We start from the raw sequence: 25,451 nt of genomic DNA, 5'->3' as shown, positions 1-25,451 counted from the left end.
TATTTTATCCAAATTGTTCATTGCTCTCTAGCCCATCCTCCTCCTTCTGTGAGACTAAATTATCAGTAAGGTAATTTATTTTTGGCCTTTCTTTAGCCAAATAAGATGTCCAGGATTCTTAGGTAATTGTTGCTGCTCACTATGGCTATGATAATATATTGTATCATTAGTTATAAAAAGTGTTTATTGTTTAAATCTGTTGGCGATGTTAATGTTCTAGTTCATTTCTTTCAAATGCCTCATCAATAGCTTTGCTCTACTCAGGCAGCCTGCTGGTACTTCCTTCTCACATCTGTTCTTTTTCCCTTTGTCCTTCACTCCAATGTCCCCCTTGATGCTTATGAACTCAGATTTAATACACTGCCTTTGGGTATGTTTGTGTGATATGCCTCTTTATATGCTGGCCTTGGGTATGATTTTCTGAAGTTATAAATCCTTTTAAGCACACCTGCATTTTTCAAGTCACATACCTGAAAGCAGATGCCCAGTCCCGACTTTGGAGTTAGACTGGGCAGCCGGGCGGGAGGCCCATCTGTCAGCAGCTCTAAACATCAGTGGAATAAATTGGAACCATGTTGCTTATTTAATTCAAATTTCCACCTAGGCCTCCTTACAGGGCTGATGAAATAGTTCCTGTTCCTGCTAGAGTGCACAGAGCCCCGGAGAGGATACTCATTGTGTATCTTCTTTGTGTATCTATTTACCTCGGCCTAATAAGTACTACATATTGTGACGAGAAACCCCATGTGTCTGGCTCTGGCCCTGCCTCGTAGAATTGCTCAAGTTCCAAGGACCGAAAACCCTGGGGTTGAAACCCAGGCAAAGTACAGTTAAGGAAAACTTTGTTGGCTACTTATCTTTGCAACTTATAATTTCTGAATAGTTTTATGTGTACTTTATTCCCTTTTTTTCTCCCCCCAGAAAACGACTTACAGCTTTTCGAGAAGTAGAACCAGTAGACCTTCCTAACTGTAATTTAGTGAAAGGAATAGGTAAGTATGTGAGAGAAGGAAGTATCTTATTTGAACTTACAGTATGATCTTGCTATTTATATAATTAGGACAGCTGTTAAATTTTGTTCAAAAATTAAACTGTGAGCCAGAAGAGTACTATTAAGTCAGGTAATTTAAAATAAGTTACTTTGGCCTTCACTAACACTTTGCCAAGGTGTGGACCGTGGTGTTTGGATCGATTGTTTTTTGTTTGGTCCATTTAGCAAAAACAATGGAACGTTAGATTTCATGGTGATATAACCTGAGGAAGTGGCAGAGGAGAGATAGAAGAGGGAGAAAAAGCAGTGAGTAAAGGATCGATTTTTAGAAAGCCCTCCCACACCTTTGTAATTACCACGAGGCTTCTCCTCATGCTTCTCTTCTTTAATATCAGGGAGGAAAATTTTCCCCAGAAGCTCTCAGCAGATTTCCCCTTGGATCTCATTAGTCAGAGCTAAACAACCGACTGGTGCCCTAGCTGCAAAGGAAGCTGGAAAAGTAATTATCAGGCTTCCTTTGTAGGAGGCAGGCTCTGTCAGCAAACATAAAAGGGCAGGGGAAGAGCAGTTTGGGTAGGCAACCAACAGGGAGTGTCACAAGACTTGAGTTCCCATCTGATTGCAACCAACCAGCTTTGTTAGTTGAGCTCAGCTTATTTGAGATCCATACTTAGGTTGTTTTCTGTTTTGTTTGTTTGTTCTTTTTTTCCTTTTATTTTTTATTTATTTATTTATCTTTTTTTTTAGATACAGGGAATTTTATTAAATTGGCATTGTTGGGACCAAAAAAGATAAAATGGTCACTGCCAGCTTATCTGCAGCCCTTCCTTTTAACAGGCTAATGAACACAACCTGAAACACAATCAAGTCTTGCAGGTCTGAGAGACAGTGAAGGGATTTCCTCAGAATTTAAACGTATTAATACAACCAGTCATATAAATCTAAATATAAGCCAGTCTCCTACAGGTTTTGAGATGGCACTCACCACCTCTGTGAAAAGTTGAGCACTAGGAATCAAGTCCAACCATATTTTTAGAAGGGAGGACAGTGACAGTGCTTGCTGAACCAAAATTATCATCAAAGCTCAAAAACTGACCATATTTAACCACAAGCCAATCTTATTTAAATCAGGACTGCCCGAAAAAAATGCTCTATTAGCCATTCATGATCTGAATTCTGGTGTATGAGATCAATTTAAATGTGGTACACATAAAAAAAGTCATGAGACATTTGTAATAAATAAGGCCGTGACCAACTATTACTCATTAGTAGCTTTTTTGAGATAAGCTATCAAGTCTGCCCTTTCTGCACTCTTCTTAATGCCAGCGAAGATCATTTTTGTTCCAGGGATGTACTTCTTAGGATTCTCCAAATACTCCATCAGTGTTGCCTCACCCCAGGTGATACCTTTGTTCTTGTTGGCATCCGTGTAAGAAAATCCAGGGGCCTGATCTGTCTTTCACCCAAAGAGACCATGGAGATTTGGCCCAGTCTTGTGCTTGCCTCCCTTTTCCACAGTATGGCACTGGGCACACTTCTGAACAAAAATCTTCTTGCCCTTCTCAACATCACCCATTTTTAAATCGCTCGTTAGTCGCGCGCGACACTGAGGTCCTCACTCGCAAGCCAGACGTCCCGCTCTCTCCTTTTTTTCCTTTTAGAATTATTTATGTTAGTTGCCTAAGGTTAGAAAGGCTAGACAAGATGACTTATTTAGTTAGCATGTAAAGCTTGGTCAGATATTTCATAGTGAAATTTTTTTCTAAAAAACAAATACAATATTGATATTAAATGTTACTAGATATCTGAAAAACAAACTCTCCACTAAGAGTATCAATACAAAACTAAAAGATCTCATCTGTTCCTAGACTGGTTGAAATTTTAAAAATTTACACGTATTTAAAGTATAACTAACTTAGTGGTATTTTACTGATGTTTATAAATAATAGTAAATGCATACTCTGCATATGAAATATATTCTCATTTTAACTGAAACAATTAGATTTTGCTTATGTTTCCAATGTGTTTTTCAAAGAGTTTATCTGATTTGGAATTCTTAAGAATCAATATATATTGGTAGTTTACTCTGTGTCTTTAAAATAAACAGCAAGCTATTTTCAAATTATTGCACCTTTTACACATTTTGTGAATTTCCATGAACTTTACATGATATTTCAGACTCTGAGGAAAAACTTCTAGTCTATCAATTGAAAACAAATATATTAAGTATAAATTTTAATTACACTTAATTATATTAATGTCTTTTAATTTTATATAATCACATTGGTCAATTAGACAAATAAAGGAAAGGATTAATTATTCTGACCCTCTCAAAGAGAGCTAAATATATAGCTGCATTTTCAAGTTAGGAGTGATTAAAAAAAGGGACCATGAGCTTCCTGCAAGAGTGTGAAACAATATGTTATCTATTCTTTCCTGGCAGAAATGGGCTCTGAAGACTTGGAGATACTTCCTAATGGACTGGCTTTGATTAGCTCTGTAAGTGTTTCAAATGACCCTTTTCTAGAACCACTAGCTTAAGTCTTTCATTTAAGCCTTCTATATACCCATGCTTAACTTCAAATAAAATGAGTAGTCCTATGGCTCCAAAAGCAAACTGTATATGCATTTACACTGGTGTTATAATTATGACCACATGTGTTCCATGCACATTTGTATCTCAGTGTGCACATTGAACTCTTATTTTATCTTATCTTCCATTGTAACAATTTGTGAGCCCAGTGAGTAACAATGGCTCCCCATTCAACTGTCTATCTCCTGAAGCACTTAAATGGTGTCCTCAAATATTTGCTAAATTAGTGTACTTTTATACCCCTCCACATGTCAATTAGACTTTTAGCTTTTTATACTTTTCAGAGTAAGTTCTTTAATTTAAAATTGCTGATAGGTTATTCCATAATTTCCCGACTTTGAAGAGAGAGTCCACCATGTTTGTGGAAACTCTCGTGCGTACAGATCACTGTGGTAGTCATGCAGCTCAAACAAAAGGGGTTGGCCATCTAGGCTTGGATGAAGGAGTTCAGAGGATACAGTATACAAGTCATCCAACTGCTGAAGACCTTCACTGCCGGTTGTAATTTATTTAGTCCAGTTTTCTCTTATGAAGATGGAGGACTTGTCATCCTCTACAACAGTCTCTGGCAAACCTTTTTCAAAGCAACAGAATATAGATTTTAAGCAGAATTTCATATAGGGCCCCAATGTCTAAAACAAACAAGAGCTGCATTGTTCTAACTGAAGGTGAAGGAGTTGTATCCAGGCTCACTAGATTTTCCCTAAACCTCTGTGCCTGAGATGCTTTTAAGAACCTGCCAGGAGATGGTCTGAAAACCATAAACAATGTTCTCTTCATAGTCCTTGTTAATGCCGGGGGTCTTGTCCAGCATCTAGAAGGGTTCATGAATCTGGAGAAGGGGCTGCTGTAAATTATTAAAGAGTCTAGAGATGAAACATAATTTTGGAAGGCGTTTTGGGGAACCAGAGGAGCTTGGCTATATGAACCAAGTTCTCTTGTCTCTCTGGACCCCTTGCTTTTTATTAACACAAATTGTCCTAAAGCAAGGTAGATACACATATCAAAGGCAAGGTAGATTTAGTATACAGAATCCATTGTCAGATTGGGGGAACTGCCTACGGCTGTTCAGGTGTTTGGCCAGTAGGAGGCAATAACATGTAGATTAAAATGCCCTCAGATGTCTGGCAGCAAGCAATCATCTATGCAAATCTTTAGTTGTGGGGAAATGCCCTTACCAGGGTTGGGCAAACTTTTTGACTTGAGGGCCACAATGGGTTCTTAAACTGGACCGGAGGGCCGGAACAAAAGCATGGATGGAGTGTTTGTGTGAACTAATATAAATTCAAAGTAAAGGAGCGGAGGGGAGAGCAAGAGAACCGGATAGAACAGCCGGATCCAGCCCGCGGGCCGTAGTTTGCCCACGGCTGCCTTAGCCATTTCCAGCAGGCAATCCTCAAAGTTCCATCAACCGTTTGATGAAACTTCTTGCATTTACGACATGCTGGAATTAGCTTCCAGCACTTGTTTACCAGTATATTGTTAAACACCTTTAGTAAATGCCCCTTTGGCCTGCTCTTCCATTTTTTATCTTTCTCATGGGTTGGTAGCTATGATATAAGACACATATGACTTCGCTGCTGGTCATGGGTCTATGCCTGTGAGTGAGGGGTCCCCTGATGGAGCATTTGGTTTGCAGAGCCCTCGGTGGGCCCATTGCACAAACCAGCCAACGGGCTGCCCATGTGTCCTTGTTGCATGAAGCAGACAGAGTGAACCCATGGGCCATCTACCACCTCCATCACCATTTGTAATGGGCCCGGTTTTTCTCCTTCATTATTTATAAGGGATTAAAATACCCTGGAATAAAGAACTTTGACCCCAATACGCCTGGAAAAATACTTTTGATGGACCTGAATGAGGAAGATCCAGCTATATTAGAATTGAGGATCTCTGGAAGTAAATTCAATATGTCTTCATTTAACCCGCATGGGATCAGCACATTCACAGATGAAGGTAACAATGTGTAATGTTTCTTAGAAATAAAACCGAATTTTAGAAAGTTAACCCATGAATATTTCTTTTCAGCCAACTAAAGTATAATCATGGATAATGTTTTTATTCTGCATTTTAAACTTACCCCCTACATTAAATAAATATATTGTAACTACTTAAATACTTGAGAATGTTAAAATATTTAAGTTTCCTAAAGCACCTAATTTTTCAAACTACTACCAACATTCACATCTCTATAATTACTGTAGTCAGCCCTAATAGGATGGGTTTTCCATTTTAAACCATTTTACAGATCCAGGCATGTACAGGAATAGATTGTCTAACATAAGGCACCTGCAGCCTGTAGATAGGAGACAGAAACTCACCGTGGTCAGCTTTGGCTCCCTGTCCATTGGTTACTCTGTTTTGTCTTCAGACTGTGTCTCCACATTTTAATATGTTGCCACGCCCCCTCCATCCCTTATGTCTTCAATTCAATTTCTTCCTTTTTTTTTTTTTTTTTTCTGTAGCCATTGCTTTGGTCTCTACATGAATTCTTAACCCCAAATTGCACACAGAAGCACCTGTGAAGTTTTAAACAGCCTGATGCCCAGGCCCCAGCCCCTAATATTCTGAGTCAGTCAGGCTGAGGGGAGACTGGGAGGCAGTACTTCTTAAAAGTTCTCTTGGTGATAAAAATGTAAGGCTAGGTATGAGGACCATGTCTACTAGTACACCCACAGCCTCCACCTCCTCATCACACAATCCCTTCTTTAGTCCTTATTCCAGACTTTATCCATTGGAGTGGCTAAAATCACTGCTTTGAAAGTCTTCAGTCCTTATTAACAAACCTCTCTCCCTTTCAACTCTTCCTCTCTTTCTTCCTTCATGCCCTTCCCTTCCTTTCCTTTCCCTCCACACCTCTCCCATCTCTTCCCTCCCTCCCTCCACCTTATTTTATGCTGTTGACCACTTTCTTCTTCAAGCAACTTGCTTCTCTCTCTGCAGGTTTTCTCTCCTGCTAATTGTTTTATCACTCATTTAGAAATCTCTGAGCATTTTCCAAAAGACTGCTCTTTTGCCTCTTCTTTATTTTCTCCATGTCAGAAAGTTCAACCACGTCACAACTAAACTGTTCCTTCTCTCTAGGAGAACACCCCAATGGGCTATTCTTCTTCTTCTTCTTCTTTTTTAAATCAGCTCTTCAGTTCCATTCCTTCAGCTTACTAGATACTTCCATTTGGTATAGCCACTTTGCTGTAGCCACTTTAAACTCAAATGTTGCCAAATGATTTTCTATCTTTTGATCTTCCCTTCTTTATTTCTATCCCATATGACTTCCCTTCATATATATTTTCCCTTTCAATGATCTCTCTATGTATTTATCAACAGTATATTTTATTTAAAAATATTTTAAGTGCAAAGAAATATAGTATGTGGTGTGTGTATTCTCATTTTTTTTTATTTTTTAAATATATTTTTATTGATTTCATAGAGGAACGGAGAGGGACAGAGAGATAGAAACATCAATGATGAGAGATTATTATTGATCAGCTGCCTCCTGCATGCCCCTTACTGAGGATTGAACCCAAGCATGTGCCCTTGACCAGAATTGAACCTGGGACCCTTCAGTCCCCAGCCTGACACTCTATCCACTGAGCCAAACCAGCTAGGGCTGTGTGTACACTCTTTGAAATAAAAACTAGAGGCCCGCTGTACAAAAATCATGCACTCGGGGGCGGGGGGTCCCTCAGCCCGGCCCGCGCCCTTTTGCAGTCTGGGAGCCCTCGGGGGATGTACGACTGTCAGACATCCTTAGCGCTGCTGTGGAGGCGGGAGAGACTCTGCCACCGCTGTGAGCCTGGCTTCTGGCTGAGCAGTGCTCCCCCTGTGGGAGCGCATTGACCATCAGGGGGCAGTTCCTGAGTTGAGCGTCTGCCCTTTGGTGGTCAGTGCGCATCATAATGACCAGTCGTTCCACCGTTCGGTCAATTTGCATATTAGCCTTTTATTATATAGGATGGGGAAATACTACACAAACCCTTCTATAAGTTACTTTTGCATTAAACACTGCTCCTTTCTATGACAGCACATTTAGAGCTACTTTGCAATGGCTGTTAATGGCTATTTGGTCTGTATCTAACTCTATGCTCACTGCAAACAATGCTAAAATAAATATTCTTGTGCATTTATCTTCTGTGAACATTCCCTTAGGATAAATTTCTAGAGGCAGAGTTTGCTATGCAAAATATTAATCTAGGTTTTAATCCTTATTTATGTTTGCTTTCTAACTTCTTCATTCCTGAGGACTTCTGGTATTTCCAGCCAAATGCCTCTCATATCCCTTCCTGCCTTTCCTCCTGGCCCAGTCCCTTTTCTCCACATGCCTGGATTGCTGCTGTAGCCTCAGGTCATGTTTCTCTTTGGCTTAAATCCCCCTGAGTAAAACCTGGATCCTTACCCTGAGATCTAGCAAGACTAACCTTGGCTCCCTACCTCTTGGGTCCCTACCTCTATGGCTCCCACTCCCTCTGTCACTCAGTCTACTGCAAGCACAACCTCACCATTAAGTGAATGTGTCAAGGAAGCTCCTGCCTCAGGCCCTTTGCACACTCTCTTCCCTTAGCCTGGAATACTCTTTTACCGGATAGTCACATGGTTTCATCTCATATTTCAGTTAAGTCTCTGCTTTAATATTACTCATCAGAGAGAACTTCCTTCACTTCCATGAAGAAAACTTCATCACACTCCATCCCTTTATTCCATTTTATTTTCTTTGTATCACTTAACACCAATGAAAATAAATTAAATACTTGTTTGTGGAATGAAGAACCCCCTAGCTGGCTTCTCTGCTCCAATTTGTTCAGTTCAACCTACTAAATCTTCCATCGTTTTCCCTTAGAAACCTATTTGGTCATGTCAAAGGTTTCCATAGATTTACTGATTCTTAAGGCAAAGGCTGTAATCTAATCTCACTTGCCACATTCTTGGCCACTTAAACCTGTGTCTTTCATGTCCCAAAGTCACACGGACTCACAGAGTGGCTTCCCTTTGACACTCTCTCTCAGGTGTTCATTTTATGGAATTTATCATCTTTCACTGTGTAAACTGTACCTGAACACACCTTCTCATATTGGTATTCCCCACCTCTTTTATCTCAACTCCGCATCTCGCTGAGACCATCTGCAAGGGAAAGTTTAACAAGCTCTTTGGAGTTTTAGTATCAAGCACCGCTCATTCTTAATTTAAGGTTATTTTTCCCCTGGTGGCGTTCGGAGTTTTCAGAGACTGTCACTGGTTCCTCCTTTAGTCATTTCTCTTTGGAACAATTGCAAATGCTTCTCTCTACAAAGAGATGAAAATAGTCCATCTGCCTGACACCCTAAGTGCCAGTTGGAGGTGGGTTGAAATTGCTTTTTGGAGATAGTTCTGACAGCTGAGAGCTCAGTTAATGTTTCCATTTTTGTTTTTAATCTCTTCTCAGATAATACCGTGTACCTGCTGGTGGTGAACCATCCAGATGCTAAGTCCACCGTTGAGTTGTTTAAATTTCAAAAAGAAGAAAAATCACTTTTGCATCTGAAAACTATCAGACACGAACTTCTACCTAGGTACTGAAATCTATTTCTATTTCCCTTTCATGCATTTGTAGTTTTTCCTTTTGGTTGAGGGATAAGGAGGATAATGGCTCTTCATCCCTCCCTTCTAATTATCACACACTCCTCCAAATGCTCAGTTCTGCAGAAACTTTTGAGGACCCAAGCCCCTCAGAGAAGACCCATTCCCCGTGGCCCCTTTCCCAGGCAGGCTGGATACTGGCTTATGACTCCTGGCCTCTGCTCTTTTCCAAGAACAGACTTAGTATTTCAAACCCAAACCAGTTTCATAGACGAATTTTGCATCTTGAATGTATTTATTTTTATGTTTTTTAAAATAGAATATTAGATGTTTATATGAATTAGAAACACACGCCTAAGAGCAGATCTGAAAGCAGATGCCTCCAAGACCTTCCTGCACTGCGTCTACTTCAGTGAGGTTGCACATGATTGGTGAAATTGCAGGTCTGTGGGAACACTCAGCTCCATCCTGGGCTCCCAGACCTCATAGCATATAGAAAAAGGACACAGGCAAGGACCCCCATCAACCCCACACAAAGGTGACTTCTTTGCTTACCTTAGGATTTGATTCATGAGGCAAGTGATGGATTTAGGATAATAACCTGACACTAGCTACCCAAACAATTTTTATCCTCTAATCATTATGGTTTTCTAGAAGCCCAAACTCTATTTGCATGATTGACATGCAGTATTCAATTACCTTGGTATTTGTAAATCTAGATTTCTTTTAAACCACGTGTTACTTACATGCAGGTACCTAGCCAAGCACCTGGCACGTAATTTGCACTGAGTGTTACCAGTGCCCTTTCCTTTCCTTTCTTACCTGGTGGTGTTGAAGATGAAGAAGCAGACTGGAGAGAAATTGAGTCACTGTATGAAGGGCAATCAATCACAATGTGGCCGATGAGGAACTATGGCCCAGGTCTTCTTCTGCATCCCAGGGATGAGTGGAAATTCAGAGAAGAGCTTTTATGGGAGAGTTTATTCATACAATCATTCCATAAATGTGTTTTAGAAAGAGAATGAGGACACTGAGAATGTGCCAAATACCAAGATCTAAATTAGGGAAAAGTATATATAGTAGTAGTAACAGAATGAGCTTTAACTATGTTAGGTGCTGCAATAACCAATTTAAACAGGTAATTTTACTAACTTTTTACAAATGCCTTCTTGTTTAGGTTTCATTCTTATAACAATTTGGATTTTAAACATTTGCAGCCTGGAGAATTTAACTTGCCCCAGATGCCGCCATCAGTAAATGGTATAGCTGAGGTTTTGATCCTGGTAACTTGACTCTGGAGCTGGTGATCTGGCCACTATGAAGTAGTAAAAAGTTATTTGTTTTACCATCTCATCTTAGAAATTCAGATTTGTCTAATTTCCCAGGATTTTTTTTTTTCTGGGCCAATTGCAAAAATATTGGTCTTTGGCAATGTAGACCCAAACTGAAAATAACTCCAGTGCCTCAATTCATTGCTCTCTCAACCCAAGGACTACCCTTGTATATTTTCCGCATTGTATTTAATCATTGTTTATAGCATTAATTTTCAACTTACTAACACATTATAATTTAAGCATGTTATTATTAATAATAACACAATGGTCATTATTGGTCATTTATCTATATACTAGGCATGGTGCCAAGGGCTTTGCATTCATTATTTCATTTTATTCTTACTGCAGCTTTTGAAGGTATAGAGTGGAAACTGAGGCTCAGAGTCAGTGACATGCTGTGACCCCACAGATGATAGCAAGCAAGTCAGGATTCAAATGGTCTCCATTCCGGTGTTAAAACTATTGCTCTCGCAAGCTGCGGTTTGCCGCTCTGTTGACTAATGAGTTTGCCGACCACTGCTCTAAACAATTCTCTTCTGCTCCTTTGTATGAAAATCAGCAAGTGATTGTAAAGCATACTAATTTTGGAAATGTGCTTTTAAAAAAGAGAGAGAAAGAAAGCCTCTAACTTGCAGGTTTATGCCTGAAGCCTATACAGACTAATCTTAAATTCCTAGATCTTTTTTTCTCATTTAGTGGTAGTGGCTGCCATTGATTGAGGGTTTAGTGAGTGGCAGGCTCCTTGCAAAGCACACGACAGGCATTGTTCATTGTAATTCCCACTGCAACTCCACAAATTAAGATTCTGACCCTTAGTCTTATACTAATGAGCTGTATGACTTTGGGAAAATCATTTAACCTCTCTACAGATGAGAAAACTGAGGCTTTGTGCACTTATCTAACTCACCCAGGAGCCTAGAGCAACGTCAGCGCTGATGTGCTGGCCATTAGGGCCTCCGCAATAGAGGAGAGATAATTCTCTCCCAGATAATAGCTCCGGGAAACTTCTGTCACCTCAATCAGCAAAGAATGACTCACTTATGTGTTTGCTGTTGTACCTATTAAAGCAGAAAAATAGACTCATATATCTTAGATTTTCAGTAACATAGAATCAAAATCAGAAAGGAAAAAGAAAACACCATAGCATCCTGTTTCTGAATAGTCTTGTTCATGGACATTTTACTCAGTTTAGAATCATGAGACCTTAAAGCCGGAAGTGACTCTGTAAAGCGGAAAGAGATCAGCCCATCTCTTCCTCCTTTTACTGATAAGGAAACTGAGGCCCTGACTTGTGAGATGATTGATTTTCCCGAAGTCACACAGCAACAGTAGCAGAGCTTTAACTAAAATGCAAGTCACAGTGTTGCCAATGTTTGTTCTCTTGTTTGAGGATGACTTGGATGTTCTCTAGGAGAATAAGTGCTATATGAGCATAAATAAGTTTTGCCCCAATAATGATTCCTGGCCTAATGTAATGTCTACTGAATTTAGTATCTACACACACACACACACACACACACACACACACACACACACACACCATAGCACTTTTAAGATACAGTAAATAGGACTTTTATATTACACTAATGGCCCAGTGCACAAAATTCATGCACTGGGGAGGGGGGGGATCCCCCAGCCTGGCCTGTGCCCTGTCACAGTGCGGGAGCCCCACGATTGATCGCCCCAAAGAGGTAGGCCCTGCCCACCCATCCAGGGCTCCTCAATGGATTGCCCCAAAGAGGTAGGCCGGAGCCATGGACCCCCAGGCCTCTGCACCATGTGGGGACCTTCCAGAGCCATGGGACCCCCAGGCTTGGCCACGCGTGGAGCTGGGAGGAGGCAGGACTCCCAGGCAGGCTCTGTGCCACGCATGCAGTGTCAAGCCCAGCCCTGACCACCTGCGTGCGCCTGCTGTGCGCGCAGCCATCTTGTGACAGCGTGTGGGCATCACGGCGTGATGGCGTGAGGACCACCTAGGCTTTTGTTAGTAAGATTGTAATAATCTCTTAGGGTTTCTTTTCTTTCTTTCTTCTTCTTCTTTTTTTTTTTTTTGTTCACCTGAGGACATTTTTTCCATTGATTTGTTTAGAGAGAGCACAAGGGCAGGGTAGAGACAGAGAGAAACATGGATGTGAGAGAGGCACATCCATTGATTGCCTCCCGCACATACCCCAACCAGGGTTGGGATGGATCCTGCAACTAAGGTACGTGCCCTTGACCGGAATGGAACAGCGACCCATCAGTCCGCAGGCTGACGTTCTAACCACTGAGAAAAACCGGCTAGGGCCCTCTTAGGGTTTCTTAGAGTAATTGTTGCCTTTGAGGATTGTATAGGTGGGGCTGATTTCATATTCATTCTCTTCCATAACAGGTACTGTGAAGGCTCCATCCCATATCTTGATTTAGGAATAGACATTAACAAATGCCTGTGCATAACCCTGTAATGTATAATACCTTCATCTGTATATATTCTATGTGTGTGTTTGAATTGCAGTTTGAATGATATTGTTGCAGTGGGACCTGAGCACTTTTATGCCACAAATGATCACTATTTTGTCAATCCCTACTTGAGATCCTGGGAGGTCTACTTGGGTTTATCATGGTCATATGTGGTTTACTATAGTCCAAATGAAGTTAAAGTGGTGGCAGACGGATTTGATTTTGCTAATGGAATCAACATTTCACCTGATGGCAAGTACGGAATCTTTTTAAAAATGTCATGCATTTCTCCATATTCTCATTAGATATCTTTTAAACATATTCCTTTTCTAAATTATGTGATACATTTTAACATGTTATCTTAGTAAGAGGAAATTAAGAAAAATGTAAAATAGCAAGTTTTCAGGAGGTAAAAGTTATCAAATCAAAATTTCCTATTTTGTAAAGACACACTAAAAAAAAATTTGTAGGGGAAGTACATTTCAAAAGAGTGAATAAACATTTAGTATTAGTACATATTACTGATTATTGTTTAATATTGCTAAACAATACTGCAATATTTAGAACTACTAAATAATACTGTGATAATCATTTAGTATTACTAAATAGCTTTGCTTTGAGGGAAGATTTTTCAGTCTAAATGAGATTAGCAGTATGTAGGCATATGTATATATATTCCAGTAGTGCTGGTTTCTGACAAGATAAAGAGCTTGCACCAAAATGTAAATCAAGGTACTGCTTCCTTCATCAAAAAAGTGTTACTATGGGAAAGAAAAAGTCAACTCAGCAGTGTGCTTAGTGATGTAGCTGATTTACATTATTAGCTGGTGGTGGCCGGAAACAATTCACAGACCAGCATTAATCTGGTGACCTCACTTTGGGTAGCACTGATATATGTGTGTGTGTGTGTGTGTATATATATATATATATATATATATATATATATATATATATATATCCTATATAATAAAAGCCTAATATGCAAATTGTCCCCTCGGGAGTTCAACTGACCGGGAGTTTGACAGCTCACTATGACATGTGCTGACAACCAGGGGGTGGCGCGGAACGAAGGAAGGCCCCAGCCAGCGGTCGGCAGCTGGAAGGAAGGCCTTGGCTGACAGCCAGAAGTCCCCAATCAGCCCTGATCTCCGGTCAGGCCTAGGGACTGTACCCATGCATGAATTTCATGCACCAGGTCTCCATCCATTTATTTCCTTCCTCATCTTGTATCATCACAAATTTCAGAGGGATCATAAGAGAGACAAACATAGATGTGAGAAACATCAATCAGTTGCCTCCTGTACGCACCCTTACTGGGCTGGGAATTGAACCCACAACCTAGGTATGTGCCCAGGCTAGGAATTGAACCCACAACCTTTCAGTGTATGGGATAATGCTCCAACCCACTGAGGCACATTGGCCAGGGCAGTGACATATTTAGAGAAAGCAACATGAACAGCTTTGCAATTATTCATATTGTCTCCTTGTCTCCAAAAATAGCAGATAATCAAGCAGTCGTTTCTTATTTTGTTCCGAGATCACTGTGCTTCAGGGGTGGGCAAACTTTTTGACTCGAGGGCCACAATGGGTTCTTAAACTGGACCGGAGGGCCGGAACAAAAGCATGGATGGAGTGTTTGTGTGAACTAATATAAATTCAAAGTAAAGGAGCGGAGGGGAGAGCAAGAGAACCCTCCGCTCTTCCGGCTCCGCGGGCCGGATAGAACAGCTGAATGGGCCGGATCCGGCCCGCGGGCTGTAGTTTGCCCATGGCTGGCTTAGACTGACCACAGGTCTATATGATGAGTGTGGCGTTGCACTGTGTGCAAAATACTAAACCCATGGGGTCCAACCATTCTCAGGGTAGGAGGGGAGGAAGACTTCTCTCAGATCCAGGACAAGCATTGTGTCTCCTCTCATACTCTCTCTCTCTGGCCTAAAACCAGGAGCTGATTGTCAAAGGGCCTTCCTGCAGTCTGTTGGGGAGAACCACCTATCCTCTGACATGCAGAAGCTGGGGTTCGCCCCTATGTTGACAAACTAAGAGAAGCACTGCAATGCTTTATCTCCCAGATATAAGAGTTGGTGTGTAGGGCTAAGTTCCTTCCCTACTGATGAGGGTCAACTAGGTTTTTACCCTTAGAAATAACTACAGGATTAAAACTCCTGTGTGCACTGTAAATTCATTAGTGCTTTCAGAATTTGACCAGCTTTGAGAGGGGTTCCATGTTCCAGTCTCTAAGCCAAACTTCTCGAGGAAGAGTTACCACAACTTCACTGTCATCTTTTGGATTGCATCACTTCAAGTGCTTTGATGTAGCTCTTTCTTCTTTGAAGGTATGTCTATATATCTGAACTTCTGGCTCATAAGATCCATGTGTATGAAAAGCATGCTAATTGGACTTTAACTTCATTGAAGGTAAGATATATTAACACTCTACGTTTGCAGAGTGATAATTAGATTCTGATTGATTTGTGAAATTAAGTGAGGAAAAAAGGATTGTCTAATTGGAGTGCATGAGAACCAATTTTTTACTCCTGTATTAAGAGCCATCAGCATCTTATGTGTTTGTTGTTCACTTTTACTCGGCAGTGGAGCTAGAAGAAGCCAACCACACATCTCACCTATGAAATTTTGATTTTTTTCTACTCTAATGAATTTTAAGCTTGGCATTGTCTTCCTAGTCCTATCTTCCTTCCTTTTTCCCTCCCTCCCTTTCTTCCTCTCTCTTCTCTTCCCTTCCTTCCTTCATTTACATTATTAGCTGGTGGTGGCCCTGAAACAATTCACAGACCAGCATTAATCTGGTGACCATATTTTAGGTAGTCACCTTCCTTCCTCCCTCCTTCCCTCCCTCCCTCCTTTCTTTCTCTTTCTTTCTTTCTTTCTTTCTTTCTTTCTTTCTTTCTTTCTTTCTTTCTTTCTTTCTTTCTTTCTTTCCTTTCTCTTTCCCTCCTCCCTCCCTTTTTCTATCTCTCCCTCTCCTTCCTCTTCCTCTCCTTTCTTCCTCTGCCCTTTCTTTTTTTTCTTTCTATGTTGATGGAATAGTCAAGACGTTAAGACTTCTCTCAGATCTAGGACAAGCATCATGTCTTCTCTCTTACTTTCTCTGGCCTAAAACAAGGAGCTGATTGTCAAAGGGTCTTCCTGCAGCCTGTTGGAGAGAACCCACTATCCCCTGACATACAGAAGCTGGGTTTGCTCCTATGTTGACAAACTAAGAGAAGCACTGCAATTAAACTTGGTGTTTAATATGACAGAGATCTCCACAAAATGTATAAAGCCCAAGTACTAGCAATGGCCGCCTGGTGCCCCAGCGGCCCATCACCTTGCTGCCTTTGTTGCCAGCCCTTGTCCCTCTGCTCCTGCCTCAGATTCCTGGAGCTTGCCTGGCAGGACTCTGCCTCAGGATGGGGCGCTGTTCCCTCTGCTGGTGGGATCTTCCTCCAGACCTCCCTGGTTCTCTCCTTCATAGCGTTTCAGATTTTATCAGAATGTCACTCAGTGAGGCCCCTGCTGCCTAATGTACACTTGCAACTCTTCTCCCTCTTCTCTCTCTCTCTCTCTCTCTCTTCCTATCTCCCATACGACTTTATTTTCCCTCTAGCATTAGTAATGAATTTTATTTATCCTCTGTTAGCTGCCTCTCCCCCAGGGTATAAGCTCCACAAGGACAGATTCCCCCACCCCCATTTGCTCCTGGAAGAGTTCCCACCACCTACTAGGCATTCAACAAACACTTGTTACATTACTATGATGGTGCTGGGTGTTTCAGGGGTCCATCTTCTACCCCCACCAATTATGATCCGTTTTGAAGATTTGGATCAAAAGAAGTAAAAACACAAGAGAGAGGAAAGAGAAAGAGCAAAGTGGAACATTATGCACGTAATCCCTGCCCCTGAGAAACAAGACATCTCTCTCCTGCCATAACGGCCCACAGCAGGAAGCGCTGTCACCAGGCGCTGGGACGTTCCCATCAGCACATCCGAGGAACTGTCATGAGAGGCTTCACTCCGAGAAAATGACCTTGAAGCACCATCAAATGTAACATTATGTCTGACATTAAAAATCATTGGCTGGGCTGGTTTGGTATTAGCTAAAGTAAAATGGAATTTCACACACTCATACTGGCTGAGGGAATAAGAACAAACTGTGGTTATAGCAATACCTACCGCTGTCAATTGGAAGTTAAAGAATTTTCTAAGAATAGAACCCAATCCAATATACATTCAATGCCCAATGATAAAGGCATGGCTCCTGCCAAGGCAAGATGGAGCGCAAGGCTCATTTCAGGTTTGGCTTCCACATTTGGCAACAGATCATGCCTGTTTCCTGACATAACTCAGTTAAAGCTACCCTTGCAACTGAACTGTTATTCTTCTTTTGGAAGGTTCGCATTAATTAAGCCAGTTAATTAATACCTGGAGTGCCAATAAATTGGTAAGATAGCTGAGACTGATCTTAGAATTTTCAATGAGATGTGGATGGGTTTATGTCCTGCCAAAGTTTGGTACATACATACAGTGAAATATTATTCAGTCTTAAAAAGGAATGAAGTACTAATGCACGCTACAGTATGGATGAGCCTTGAAGATATTATGCTAAGTGAAATAAGCTAGACAAAAAAGGGAAAATAGTGCAGGATCCCACTTGTAGAAGGTACCCAGATTCGGCAAATTCACAGACAGAAAGTAGAATCGAGGTTACCAAAGGCTGGGAGAGGGAGGAATGGGGAGCTATTGGGCAAAACTTCTGTTTGGGATGATGCCAGTTTCCAGAAATGGATAGTGGTGATGGTTGTATGACATTGTGAATGTATTTCATGCCACTGCATTAAATGACAAATTTCACATTATGCATATTTGACTACAATAGAAATAATCCCTCCCCCCCCCAAAAAAAAAAATCAAGACAGCCAATGAATTAGTCCCACTTCAATGAGTTACAATTCTCTAAAACTTGGGATATTTGTTGACAAAGGATACAATTTCCCCCCGAGACAATAGTTTATTAAGTTTCCTTGACCCAGGCATGTAACATTTTCCAGTTGGCGTTGGGAAGGCAGGAAAAGTGGCATGTGCGTGCATTGTGGTGCGTATTACTAGAATCACAGATTGCTTGGCAGGAGCCCAGCACAGGCTCCCCACTGGCCCCTCAGCATTCCCTCGGCAGGAACCAGGTCAGCTGCTTACTCCATTCTCTCCCTGCAGAGCACATGGCCGGAGCTCAGGAGTTGTGTGTTGAATGAATGGGACCCCAGGCTTCTGAGTGCCCTTCTCCCACTCTCACGCCGACTCCCAATTCTACAGGCTTTTATCTGCCATGGAATTCACCGATTAGCTATTACCCCTTCCAAAGATAATCGCAGAGTCCTGAGACAAACATTTCCCTCACTTAAAGTAACTGATCAGAGTAGACTGGCTCTGTGATAGATGGGGCTTGGTCTGTGGAGAAGGCCTGTGGCTGATTTTGACAGAGCATGCTCACTCAGCCACCTCCTTTGGCCAGCCTTGCCTGTGTCCAGGGTATGAATGAGCGACGGTTTTGCACAAAGGTGAAAAGGAGACTCTGCCGAGATGCTCAAGCTGTCTAGTTCCTTCAAGGACATGTGGGGATGGCTCTCATTTTGAGTAGGAAGCACAGGCCCGCGTTGGCTCCCTGCAGCTGCCTGCCCACGCTCCGGCCTTTGCAATGTGTTACTGCCCCTTATTACAGGGTCTCTGGGTGCTGAGGTATGCTGGTCTCTGTTGGAGGTACACGGTAGATATTGCTTCTCCAACTGAGCGTGAGAGGCAAACAAATAGATGTGATTTCTTCCCGGTAGAAGGCAGCCAAGATGATGAATGGAGGAATTAAGAATCGTTGGTATTATTTATGATCCTGGTGCAAAGCCTCGACAGCAATCTGTGCAGTCATCACATGCTTGCAACTTATATTTAGAAAATAAACAGCAGAAGAGCGGAGAGTTGGATAATATCAGGAGACTAAAGAAGAAACTTCTTCCCAACTCCAACGCGAAAATTAGACCCGGAGTGATCATTTGTCCTCTGGCTTCACAGCCTAGGATTAGCCATTAAAGAAGAGCCTACATTTCATTGAAGTTCTCATCAGAAAGGAACCCACCTTTCCTGGTTGTTTTCTCAATGCTGATCAAAATATCATTTGTACATGCCGTTTTAGAAATGAACTGTTCTATGCTGCCCTTAAAACATTTTTTCCCCTTCAGTTTTAGGGTCATGCGCAGATGTTAAGTCCACATGATTTTGTTGAACTTTTCATAGGCTTTGTTGGCTTTCTGTATGTCCTGCTCCCTCATCTGTCCTGGAAGCTGATGGAATTCCCTCGGCGCTAATGAAAGGGGCAGAACTGCTGTGTCTCTGGAACCAACACTGTGGTGACCGAGGACAAGACAGTAACTTTCCCTGACATATTGCTCAATCATCTCTCAAAAAATTTTCCCCCTCATTTGCTGTCTTTTGTTCTCTCCTTGTTTTTAATCTGGAAGTCCCTGGCCTTGAACACACTCGTGGATAACATATCCGTGGACCCTGTGACAGGGGACCTTTGGGTTGGGTGCCACCCCAATGGCATGAGAATCTTCTTCTACGACCCGGAGCACGTTCCTGGATCAGAGGTTAGTTGGAAAAGTGAATCAGATCAGCGACTTTATTCCCAGATGTTTTCTAGTTGAAAACATAATTCTCAATTTTATGGGCAAATAAAAGGGGTGGGGGCACGCATAACTGGTCTAAATGATCAGCTAGAAAAAAGGACTGACTTGGGGAGGCATTTTAGGCAGAGTCTAGGCAGAAGACAGATGGTGCATTTAAACTGGGTAATTTGAGGGAATTACACAAGGACACCATGTACACAGTTGTGGGCAGAGTGTAGGGAAATCAACAGGGGATAATGCAGAACCCCAGGGCTAGCAGGGGGCAGGGAATGCTGACAGAAGCCAGACACGAAGAGAGCTCTGTGTGAAGGTCTTCTGAGCAGAACCTGGCCTTGGGTTGAGGGATGCAGCCAACCAGCATAGGTAGAAAGGAAGCCTGGAGAATAGGTGCCTTGCCTTGGCCTCAGACCTCCCATCCCCCAATGCCCCTTGGTCAATTCTAACTGGGAGTTGGATGGCAAGAGATTTCTCTAAGTCAGTCTTTGTACATCTGAGCAGAGTGGAGAGTGGAGTGTGGACCCGGGGCCTGGGTTAGGATCCATATCTTCATTTTAATAGTGAGTTTCTCCAACTTGAGAATTCACAGTGGTTTAAAAAATATATATATAATGTATCACATTGCCATGGTCTCAGCATTTGTTACCTGCCTTCCTATTCAACTCCCCCTTTGGTATGTGCCAAAGTTGACACCAGGGACCAGTCCTAAAACACAAATGGGCAACATCTACCTTCCCTGCTATTGGGAATGTATATCACTAGCTAGAATTATTTTGGATTAAAATACTTTCCTTCCACCTCAGTTTTACTACCCAGAGGCCCTATTTGTGTCCATGGTCTTTAATCAGTGAACTATTTTGTCATGTAAAACATGAAACTCATTTGGCCACAGGCATTTTCATGTTTACTATGACTTAACTGGGGTTTGCTATGTGTGTTTTCAGTATGTACTAATTATACTTGCTATTTACATCAACTATAGGGTATCATTTTTGAATTGGTCTACTGCTCTGTATTCTTTTTAAAGCTACCCTACCAGAAAAAAATATTTTATAGCCTGTGTCTTGGATTACACACACACACACACACACACACACACACACACACACACACAAATGTGTATTTCCAATTACATGATGGCCCTTCATACCTTTTATTTTTAGGTTTACAGGATAATTGTGATTGTGTTCAAATGCAATCCCTTGTACCTTTTGCTCATTCTTAGGTAGGAGGATGCCCTATGGTGTGTTTAATAGACTTGAAGAAATGTATGCTGTGGTGTGGTCACTGGAACTCAGCATGTTAGATTCTAATTTGTTCTTGCTTGTTAGCTCATTTGGTGAACTTGGGTCATTTGCTATAGCATGGACTTGGTTTGCTGTTCTGGAAAAAATACTTTCTTTGTAATTATGGGTCTGTTCAAGCACACATAGCAAGAAATAATAACAGTCCATTATGTAATACACTGCCCTATGGAAGAGTAATTTGGTTTTATTAAAAGAGGTTTAATTACTTTAGCCAAGGTGCTCCATAAACTATTTTCCAGTAAGTAACTACTACACTTCAACACTACGGCAATTTTCTGAAACATCTGTTTTTGGTGCCAGTTGTTTGAAAGAGGTCCTTTAAATGCTCCATTGACCCTTTTCTCTCCAGACACTGGGTTCCCTGCCATATTTGGTGTTTCTGCATGTAGGTATCCCTTCTTCAGGTCATTGTATTTTACCCGAGAAAGTTAGAGAAGAAAGGGAACTTAACCTAATCCCACCCATCTCATTCTACAGATGAGAAACCAATGGTGACTGGAACATCCAAAGCACAGCCCTCCGTGTGCTCTTTATAGGAGGGTGGATAGTGTGAAATTGCCATTTATCAGCCAAAATGGTCAAATATTGGCCATTTAGCAGTCTACCATGCTACTGCATCGTTGCTAATGATACCATCATATTTCTGCTTAACTAAATGAAGGAAACAGAACTTACAAAATCTTATAGTTGAGACCTTAAATTTAGAGGGATGGATAAGTGTGGTACAGAGATATGTTCTTTTTGGGCCGTATTTTTTTTTTTTTATTGCCAGCATTTAAAAACCAAGAATTAAGTGTCAACATCCAGATTCCTAGTTTATCTGAAAATACACAAAAAACTATCCTGAATGCCAGCATGGCAATAATTTTACTATTACGAACAGCCACTCCCCACAATTTACCAGTCACTACTGCTCCCTAAGGCTTCACACCCAAGCTGTGGAACTCATTTATATTTCTTGCCTCACCTCTGTAGGCCTGTGTCACTATCTCTGTTTAAGATCAGAACCTGTTATTGTGCCAATAAGGAAACAGGCGTCATATATAGAGAGTAATTTTGGAACAAAATATGATTTACCTAAAGGCTTCTTCTGGAGAAATGACCCATATTTAAAGTTACATTTTAAGTGACTTTTAAACAAAATTAACCAATTGTTATTTCTTTGATAGGTGATCCAAATCCAGAACATTTTAACAGAAGAACCCAAAGTCACAGTGGTTTACGCAGAAAATGGTACAGTGTTGCAAGGAAGTACAGTGGCCTCTGTGTACAAGGGGAAATTGCTGATTGGCACGGTGTTCCACAAAGCTCTTTACTGCAAGCTCTAACAGGCCCACCTGCCCCCACGTCGTGGGAACTGTGAGGCGGCCATTTCAACGGCCGCCTGGGAGGGACCACAGTGATCTCATTAAACAATGAACGTTGACCCTAAATTAGGCCATGGTTAGGGATGAAAGTGCTGTTTAACTGAGAACAGATATGATGTGTCAGGTTTTTTGAAAGTACAAAATCAAATTAGTCTTGGGATACTTGTGTACCAGTAAAAATCCTGTACAATAAAATGGCTAAAGTGGTCATGTAACAGTATGTGACCCAAAAGGTACTTTCCCTAAGACATATGTTTTCTGAGTGCACATGACTTATTGCTGCCTTGCTGAGTCTTGTTCAGAAAACAGGAGAGCAGGATGGCTTTACGGGTCATCAGAAATCCAGAAGCCACCCAGGGACTCCAGTTCACATGCCAGAAACTGGGTGTGCACAAAAAATGACCCTTCAACCCCAGGCACTTCTCCTTAAGAAAAGCCATTAGACATATTGCACATGAGACTTACGTTTCCCCCTTTACGTATGACTTTCTTGGTAAATACAAACTCAAATACCCCAACTCTCCTTCTACGCTTGCTTACCCAATTCTCCTCTAGCAAAAGGCATGCAGGAAAATCTTAAATTCTTGGGAGTGTTGTCACACTTGAAAATTACCCGAGTGTCTGTTATCTCAGCACACATTGTAATTTTAGTTTCTTCCACCTGGTAAAAAGAAGTTTGTTCACATCAGTGATTGGATATAGAACAAAACCCATAACTGATTCAGGAAAAGTTCAGTGTCGCCCAAGACAACCCTGTTGTTCAGGTGGTGGTGGTTCTTTTTCTACTCTAACTTGCCACAGAGGCTAAGAAGAAGACAATAGAAAAGGAAACAAAAGGAGAAGAAATGATCAACAACCTCTGGCTATCTTCTGAGGGACATGACTCAGAAAAAAAGATTATTATTTTTTTATGAAAGCCTAGGAAAAGGTTACCTGTCCTCCTTTATTTGTCTGTTCTAAGGTATGTCTTTCCGGGATGAATTGCTGCTTTGCAAACTTAAGACAGGTTAGAAAGTTTCTCTAGGGCATTTGCCATGATGATGGTCTGGCATTTGGAGAGAGTTTTGCTGATAAATTGAGAACTGCTCCTGGTTTAAGACCATTGACTTAAAGTAATAAACAGAGACATTTTGTTTGGATCGAAAACACTTCCCTCACCTCAGGATACAAGTTATTTTTAGTCAGTTTCTGTGGGCATGACGCCATGTGTCCTATGAGAGCTGGTTTGTGATGCTGTTCACAAACCTCGAGGCTGGAGTCTCTGAACTATTGTTTGGAAACGATCAATAGCTGTGGTGCTTAGGCTGAAAAGAGCTACATATTTCCTTTATTTATTTTTAAAAGAAATAATTTTATTGATTCCAGCGAGGAAGGGAGAGGGATAGAAACATCAATGATGAGAATCATTGATTGGCTGCCTCCTGCACTCCCCCTTCTGGGGATCAAGCACACAACCTGGGCATGTTCCCTGACCAGGAATCAAACTGACCTCCTGGTTCACAGGTCTACACTCAACCACTGACCCATGCCGGCTGGGCAACCACATATTTCCTTTAAAGAGAATCACTTGATATCAATAAAATGACCATAGTCTGTTCTCTCTTGTTTTTTAACAAAATAAGCAAATTCTGTCCCCTGGCCACCCCCCTCCCCCAAGAGAAAGCTATCCAATTTAACATAGCTTCCATGAAAGATCATTCAGAAAGGGACACAAGCTTCCCCTTGGTTTGGAATTTCTTAACATGCTCCAGGGTGAACAGTTGAATTCATGTATTCTGATGCTTTCATCTAAATTTTTTGCACTGCCAAAGGTTTAGTCACAGATAAATTAGGGAGTGCATGTATGTGTGAAAGAGAGAAATTAATACCCTTCATTTGATATATTCATCTTCTCACCATTTAAAGCTTTAGAAGTAAAATTGTTGAGAGAAGCCCCATACTCTGGGATGGTCTGATTCTTAGCTCCCCACACCACACTGTGTGACTGTGTGAGGCCAACTGCTTACGGATTTGTCACCAACCTTTTCCTGGCTGACAGGTATCAGAAACTGTGATGGTGAAGCCACAATGGGAACCAAGAGATGGGCGGGGGAACTTGTGGTGGAAGCGGAGATCTTTAACTTTATGCCCAGTTCCATAATTGTGCTTTCAACATAATTCCTGCTGCCCATTTACACTTCAGCAGGGCTAAAATGTATTTTCAGCTTCATTTCCATGGAAATGTGCACTTTGCTCTTGATTGATAGATACATTTTGACAGTTAATACAGGTTTACCCAGTCAAGGTGAAAATGGGAGAGGAAAAACAATGACATCAACAGATCTCAGTATTACTCTTTTTATTGCATTCGTTGTCTAACAACAATAATACTCATTGGCAAGAAATTTATTTACACTAACAAATTAAACTTAATCACACGTATTTTTAGATTGGTCAGAAAACAAAGGATATCTTGCTTCGAATGCCTCTGAAAATCAAAGAGTAAGAAATGTCATTTGAAATGGAACAATCTAGAGAAATACATATTAACCAAGCACAGAGAACAATTCGGACGTGGCACTATTGTCTCTTCCATGCAAATGATTGGACACCGAAAGGTACAAATCAAGGTTCAGATAACATGCTATCTGTATTTATTGGACTTAAAATGACTTTCAAACAACTTTTTTCCTTTATATAAAGAAAGATTAAAATAAACCAACTTCTTACAATGGGACAGAATTCATTCTCTATCTTTTTTCACCTTTTCAGCCGGCCAGTTTGTTAGTCATATGTAGCATGTGTACTTGTGGTTCCATTGTAACACCATTAAAAAATACAAAAGCAGTAGTGATGACCATAAATAATATTAAGGAAAACATACACATAAATATCTAAGAGATTTCACTAAGCATTAACGAAGTCTGATGTTGTTGGGAGGTGTTTTCTAGCCGGAGTGCTTCTTAATTCCCACTTTTTAATGTAATTTAACTATCTTTGGCCAATTGTTCCTTCACAGATGAAGGATGAAATCCTTAACAGAGAACCTGGGTGTGTCCATCAAACAGCCAGAGAACTAGAAGTATCCACCTTCCAACAACATGCTCACACTCATGTCCATTTGGCAATGACCTAACCAGGCCATTACTCAGCAAAAGAGGAAATAAATGGTCATGGGATGACAACGCTGCCATCAGAGAGCCAGGAGTTAGTGGCTT

General features: G+C 41.2%; 1 protein-coding gene and 1 pseudogene across 3 annotated transcripts in view; one reads left to right on the top strand and one right to left on the bottom strand.

Moving 5' to 3' along the window:
* PON1 (paraoxonase 1) overlaps positions 1 to 24,971 on the top strand; it is a 30,567-nt gene extending 5,596 nt beyond the window's left edge. Inside the window, exons 2-9 of one of the 2 annotated variants that reach the window (XM_080663203.1) lie at positions 922 to 992; positions 3,435 to 3,490; positions 5,372 to 5,540; positions 9,004 to 9,130; positions 12,966 to 13,166; positions 15,247 to 15,328; positions 19,416 to 19,544; positions 22,057 to 24,971. In XM_080663203.1, the coding sequence (XP_080519329.1) occupies positions 922 to 992; positions 3,435 to 3,490; positions 5,372 to 5,540; positions 9,004 to 9,130; positions 12,966 to 13,166; positions 15,247 to 15,328; positions 19,416 to 19,544; positions 22,057 to 22,215 (994 nt within the window). In that variant the 3' untranslated portion in view covers positions 22,216 to 24,971. The remainder of the gene's footprint in view (positions 1 to 921; positions 993 to 3,434; positions 3,491 to 5,371; positions 5,541 to 9,003; positions 9,131 to 12,965; positions 13,167 to 15,246; positions 15,329 to 19,415; positions 19,545 to 22,056) is intronic. The other variant, XM_080663204.1, reaches the window with a different exon arrangement.
* Positions 2,250 to 2,608, bottom strand: LOC308245647 (cytochrome c-like; annotated as a pseudogene). Its single transcript has one exon. The product of its transcript is annotated as a cytochrome c-like (transcript).
* Positions 24,972 to 25,451: the final 480 nt, after the last annotated feature.

This window comes from Plecotus auritus, assembly GCF_963455305.1.
Source record: "Plecotus auritus genome assembly, chromosome: 4".
NCBI lineage: Eukaryota > Metazoa > Chordata > Mammalia > Chiroptera > Vespertilionidae > Plecotus > Plecotus auritus.
This window is presented reverse-complemented; position numbering and strand designations above follow the sequence as displayed.